Source organism: Colobus angolensis, unplaced genomic scaffold, assembly GCF_000951035.1.
Source record: "Colobus angolensis palliatus isolate OR3802 unplaced genomic scaffold, Cang.pa_1.0 Scaffold480, whole genome shotgun sequence".
Taxonomy (NCBI): Eukaryota; Metazoa; Chordata; class Mammalia; order Primates; family Cercopithecidae; genus Colobus; species Colobus angolensis.
This window is the reverse complement of record NW_012118266.1, coordinates 270,373-275,664: the sequence shown is the minus strand read 5'-3', so window position 1 is coordinate 275,664 and position 5,292 is coordinate 270,373. Positions and strand designations below refer to the sequence as shown.

General features: G+C 55.7%; 1 protein-coding gene across 2 annotated transcripts in view; it reads right to left on the bottom strand.

Annotated features, from left to right (window-relative positions):
- The window catches only part of ZNF584 (zinc finger protein 584), a 15,659-nt gene extending 13,395 nt beyond the window's left edge, over window positions 1–2,264 (bottom strand). Inside the window, exons 1-2 of one of the 2 annotated variants that reach the window (XM_011959109.1) lie at window positions 1,576–2,264; window positions 649–799 (exon numbers count right to left, since the gene is read on the bottom strand). In XM_011959109.1, the coding sequence (XP_011814499.1) occupies window positions 649–799; window positions 1,576–1,593 (169 nt within the window). In that variant the 5' untranslated portion in view covers window positions 1,594–2,264. The remainder of the gene's footprint in view (window positions 1–648; window positions 800–1,575) is intronic. The other variant, XM_011959110.1, reaches the window with a different exon arrangement.
- Window positions 2,265–5,292: the final 3,028 nt, after the last annotated feature.

The following is a 5,292-nucleotide window of genomic DNA, read 5'->3' as shown; positions in this document are numbered from 1 at the left end:
TGAGACCAGCCTGGCCAACATAGTGAAACCCCATCTCTACTAAGAATACAAAAATTAGCCGGGCATGGTGGCACGAGCCTGTAGTCCCAGCTACTCGGTAGGCTCAGGCAGGAGAATCGCTTGAACCCTGAAGGCAGAGGTAGTGGTGAGCCAAGATTGCACCACTGCACTCCAGCCTGGGCAATAGAGCGAGACTCTTGTCGTAAAAAAGGAAAAAAAAAAAAAAGGTAATATTCCTCAAACTGTTCTGATTAAAATTCATGGGTCAAGGCTGGCCCAGGGAGGTCCCTGCAAAATTTCTTTTGTAGGAAAGCAAAACCCGGAGCACAGAGAAGGCATATCTTCAAGAGAGTCACATGGCCAGGAAGAGGCAGAGCTTGGTGGGATTTGGTGGGCAAACTATGAAACATCTGACCCCCAAAACCTGCTCCACTGGCTCCTGGGGCAAGAGGTGTTGAGACTGCCAACAGCATTGCTCAGAGAAAGGCAGAGAAGGAGCACACAGCCGAGTCCCACCACCCACAACACCTACAAACAGGGAATCTGGGAAGAAACAGCTCCTGTGGTTTGGCTTCGTTACGGACGGAACTTCGCATGGGGAAAATGCGGGGGTAGTCAGTGTGCTGAGGGACAGTGTGAGAGACTTACCCAGTGAGCTAACGAGTGCAAAGTTCTCCAGCATCACATCCTGGTATAGGCCCTTCTGGGTCACATTAAGGAGCCCCCACTCCTCCCTGGAGAAATATACCGCCACATCCTCAAACATCACCAAGCCCTGCAATGATGGGTCCAACTGAACCTTGGGGTCAATGATGGGCAGAAAAAAACAACCAAAATATGGACAGATGGACACATTCAGGCCCTTGACCTGCATCTCAGGGTCCTATCACATCTCTCCCTGACGTTATCTTTCCCTATAAGACCCAAACCCTTCCTCACCATACTCCCTACACATACCCTTATACCTTCCTTCTCCTATCCCAGAGGAATATCAGAGCTGCTGGCGTTATTGATGCCTCTGGTGTTACTACTGGAAACTGTGTCCAGCCCAAAGCGACAACAGGCTGGTGACCAGACTGATGCCATCTATGTGCAGGGCCAAGCACACAGGCTCCACTCTATCTCTGGCCTGCCAATTCCAGTCCCAGAAACCACACCTCTCAGACGCAACCAAACCTATGCTCATCCTTCTCCCTTAGGTCCCAAGTACCCGGTCCCAGGGTACCAGTCTGCCTCCTGCTGGACAGGCACAAAACTGGACAGCAGAATGCCTAAAACTCTACACCCTCGGCACAACCTCCCCAGTTTACCCTATAGGCAATCGCCTGGCCTTCCACACGCCGTTCTGCACATGCGTCTCCAGAGTGCCTGGCACAGCAACTACGACCCTATCCTGTCCCAGTCCTGCGGCACATCTCCAATGGCCCCCAGTGCCAAGGGCATGCCCCAGCCCTGCATCAAAGACCTCCCCCGGGAACCATACGCAGATCTCCTGCCCTCCTCCAACTCTGCCCTGGCACACGCCGCCCCCCACTTGGCGGCCCCCCTCATTCCTCGGAGGCACCCTCTGCTCACCTCCGTCTCCCCGGCCATCGGACGTGGCCTGGACCCACGGCCTCAGCCGAAACGCGTCCTGGGCGCGGAAACCCTCGGCCGCCGTGGAATCTTCCCGGGAAGCTCTCCCCGCGCGGTTGAAATGCGTCCCAAGACAGGGAGCCGCTTCCCGGAGCCGCGGGGAAGGAGGACGGTACGGAGGCCCGGGAGACCCACGGCGCCTGTCCGCGAGCGACAAGTCTGAGGAAGATGGAGTCACTCGCCGGTGGGGCACGGCGCGTGGAAGGCGCGGCAAGGGTCCCTGCCCTTGACCTCGCCCAGGGGATCGCGAGGAAGTCACTGCGGCCCACGCAGAGCTGCCTGGGGCGCCAGGACAGATTTCCCGCCGAGGACTGCGGACTGCAGGGCAACGCCGGAACTCCCGGAACTCCCGTGGCCTCCGCCTCCCGCAGCTCGGCGCCCCTCACGCCACGACCTCCATTCCCGGCTCTCCTCGCGGCGCGGCTGGGTCGTTGCCAAGGCGCTAAGGGAGGGTGCCGCTAGCTCCTGAAGCGGGGCGTGAACTACATTTCCCATAAGGAACCTCGACGTGCGACCGTTCAGACTTGGCCAATGGAGGCCCAGGAAAGGGAACGTTCGGGCGGGCCCTGCGCGGGGCGGGGCTTCCGGGTTCGGCTTTCGGCGCTGGCTTCGGGGCGGTTTACGGCGGTGGGATCGTCGGGCTGTGGGCGGTGTCGGGGAGGGTCCGCTGGTCTTATTGATGCCTCTGGTGTTATTACTGGAAACTGTGTCCAGCCCAAAGCGACAAGAGGTTGGTGACCAGACTGATGCCATCTATGTGCAGGGCCAACGAGCGAAGGCGCGAGAGTCGGAAAGTTCTGCTTCGGTGACCTGTAGGCGTCCTGGCCGCGGTGAATGTTGCTGAGCTCCGGTGACCTCACAGTGGAGGGGCGGCCCCGTGGGGCCATCGGACCGCGCCGCGCGGGGGCGTTCGCCAAGGCCTCCGCAGAAGCTCGCCTGTGCCCGCAACCGCCCCGAAATCCTCTCCCTGGCACCGTGTCCGCTTTACGGAGCCCGGAGCAAGGCTCAGAAAAACGTCCCAGCCGGAAACATGGTACATGCCTGTCATCGGGCAAGTCTTCGAAGAGCGGCTGGGACCAGGGGCCGGGGGACCTCGTTAAGAGGCGGTGTCGGGGGAAGGTCAGCGGTTGTGTTTCACACGGGTTGGGCTTTCCGCGCCCCACAATGCGGGCGACGTGTGGGCCACAGGTGTGAATGTCAGGGACAGGTCGCCCTGCACATGGCCGAGGCACGGTAGACTCGTAGTCTACCCCATATCAGGCCATGGTGATCTCAGGTATGGGGGCCTGGGACAGGAGGGTGAGTACATGACCGAGTACGTCAGGGCACGGCGTCTGGGACACATCAGGGGAGGACGCTGACAGAAGAGTAACCGGGCTCCTGGGTGTCTTGCGCTGAAGTCAGACGCGTTCATGTGAGAGCATGTGGGCCTGTGTCCCCCCGGACGAACGGAGTTCTTAGGCAAGGTCCAGAGGAACTTCTACCTCGGGGGGATGCAGGAGAGCTTCGCACTAGGTGCTGGGTCAGATCACTGGCACCATCACTCTCCCCAGCCAGAACTCTAGTTTTTTTCCTCTGCTCTTTCCATGTTCCCCTTGGAAGTCGCTGTTGGTCGTGGCACTGAGGCCCAGATCATGCCGCCTCCTCTAACAAGTGACTGAATGGACACTCCACACAGTCTACCCAAGGGCGACGAGTGGCCAAGATCGGGGCTCAGAAGTCTCTGAATCTTCGCAGCAAGTCATGTCCAGCTTGGTCACTTCCTGTAAGATTCCAGGCACTGCATGCACTGACATGGGTGCGTGTGGGGCCACCGGGTCCTGCCTGGGAGCCTTCCCTGAATGTTCATTTTGTGCAGTTCTGTGTTTGTCTTGGAGTAAGGATTATTCTCACTTGCTGGGGCATGGTGTTTTGGCCTCTCCTGGGCTGGACTCTGAAATTTCAAACTCATCCTCCATAGGTCTGATGGCTTCTACATTCCCACCAGCAGGTGGCCCACATGAACTCAAAACTAGTTGTGGCAGAGGGACCCTGAAGAGATCTACCCCTGGTGAATGCCCCCAGGTGTGGGCTGTTCTCACCTGGTGCCCAGCCTGTGCCCTCGGAGGTCTTGGTGCCTCCTGTCAGCTCCCCAATTCCAGTTTTCTGGCCATGCCCCCACTCTGTCCCCTTCTCTCAGTGTCTAGCTGTGCAGTGTTTGCCTCTCCTTAACATGTCCTCAGCTGAGCCCGTATCCTCAGATAGTCCTTGCAAACCTGTTCCTCAGTGACTGCTGTGTATTCTCTCCAGTGGAGACACAGGTGGGACACCCCCAAGTTCATGGTACATGCCTGTCATCAGTACCCCTGGACTGCCATGGTGGGTCAGTCTGCCCTAGGCTGGACTGACCAACCTGTTCATTCCCCCACAGGATTGCCCTTTACAGTTCATGAGTTTCCCCAACTAGAGTGCAGACAAGAGCACTGATTGATGGACCAGGTAGACTTGAAACCAGGAATAACACAAAAGTTATCAGAGGCTCAGCCATGGAGATTGCAGCTGGGGATGGAAGTATCCCTGGAGTTGAGCTGTTCTCACACCTAGTACCTGACTTATACCCCTGGTGTCTGGGTACCAAGGTCACTAGCCTTGCCACTTGTCTATGTTCCTGATCCCCTACTAAACAGTCCACCTTTTTGCCTACTTCCCCTGACTTGTGTACCCTGTCCCCCACTTGTCCCCTCTTTCTGCCTAATTTGAAGACATTGGTCATCCCATAACCTGTCCTGGGCTAATATATATCCTCGAATTGTTCTTGAAAATCTGTTCCTGGCCGGACACGGCCCAACACTTTGGGAGGCTGAAGCGGGTGGATCATGAGGTCAGGAGATCGAGACCATCCTGGCTAACGCGGTGAAACGTCTTTACTAAAAATATAAAAAATTAGCCGGGCATGGTAGCGGGCGCCTGTAGTCCCAGCTACTTGGGAGGCTGAGGCAGGAGAATGATGTGAACCCAGGAGGCAGAGTTTGCAGTGAGCCGAGATCGTGCCACTGCACTCCAGCCTGGGCGACAGAGCGAGACTCTGTCTCAAAACAAACAAACAAAAACAAACAAATAAATAAATAAGTCTCAATAGATTTCAGGGCTGAAATAACGTCAAGTATGTTCTCTGTCCACAAATGAATTAAAACAGAAATCAACAACAGACAGAAATTTGGGAAACTCACAAATTTAAGGAATTTAAACAAAACATTCCTAAAAATCCAGAGTCAAAGAACAAATAAATCACATGAAAATTACAAAGTACTTTGAGAGGAATGAAAATAAAAACACAACAGGCCGGGCGGTGGTTCACGCCTGTAATCCCAGCACTTTGGGAGGCCGAGGCGGGTGGATCATGTAAGGTCGGGAGTTCGAGACCAGCCTGACCAACATGGAGAAACCCCATCTCCACTAAAAATACAAAATTAGGCCAGGCGGTGGCTCACGCCTGTAATCCCAGCACTTTGGTAGGCCGAGGTGGGCCGATCACTTGTGGTCAGGAGTTCGAGACCAGCCTGGCTAACATGGCGAAACCTCATCTATACAAAAAAAAAGATACAAAAATTAGCCAGGCGTAGTGGCACGTAAATGTAATTCCAGCCATTTGGGAGACTAAGGCAGAAGACTTGCTTG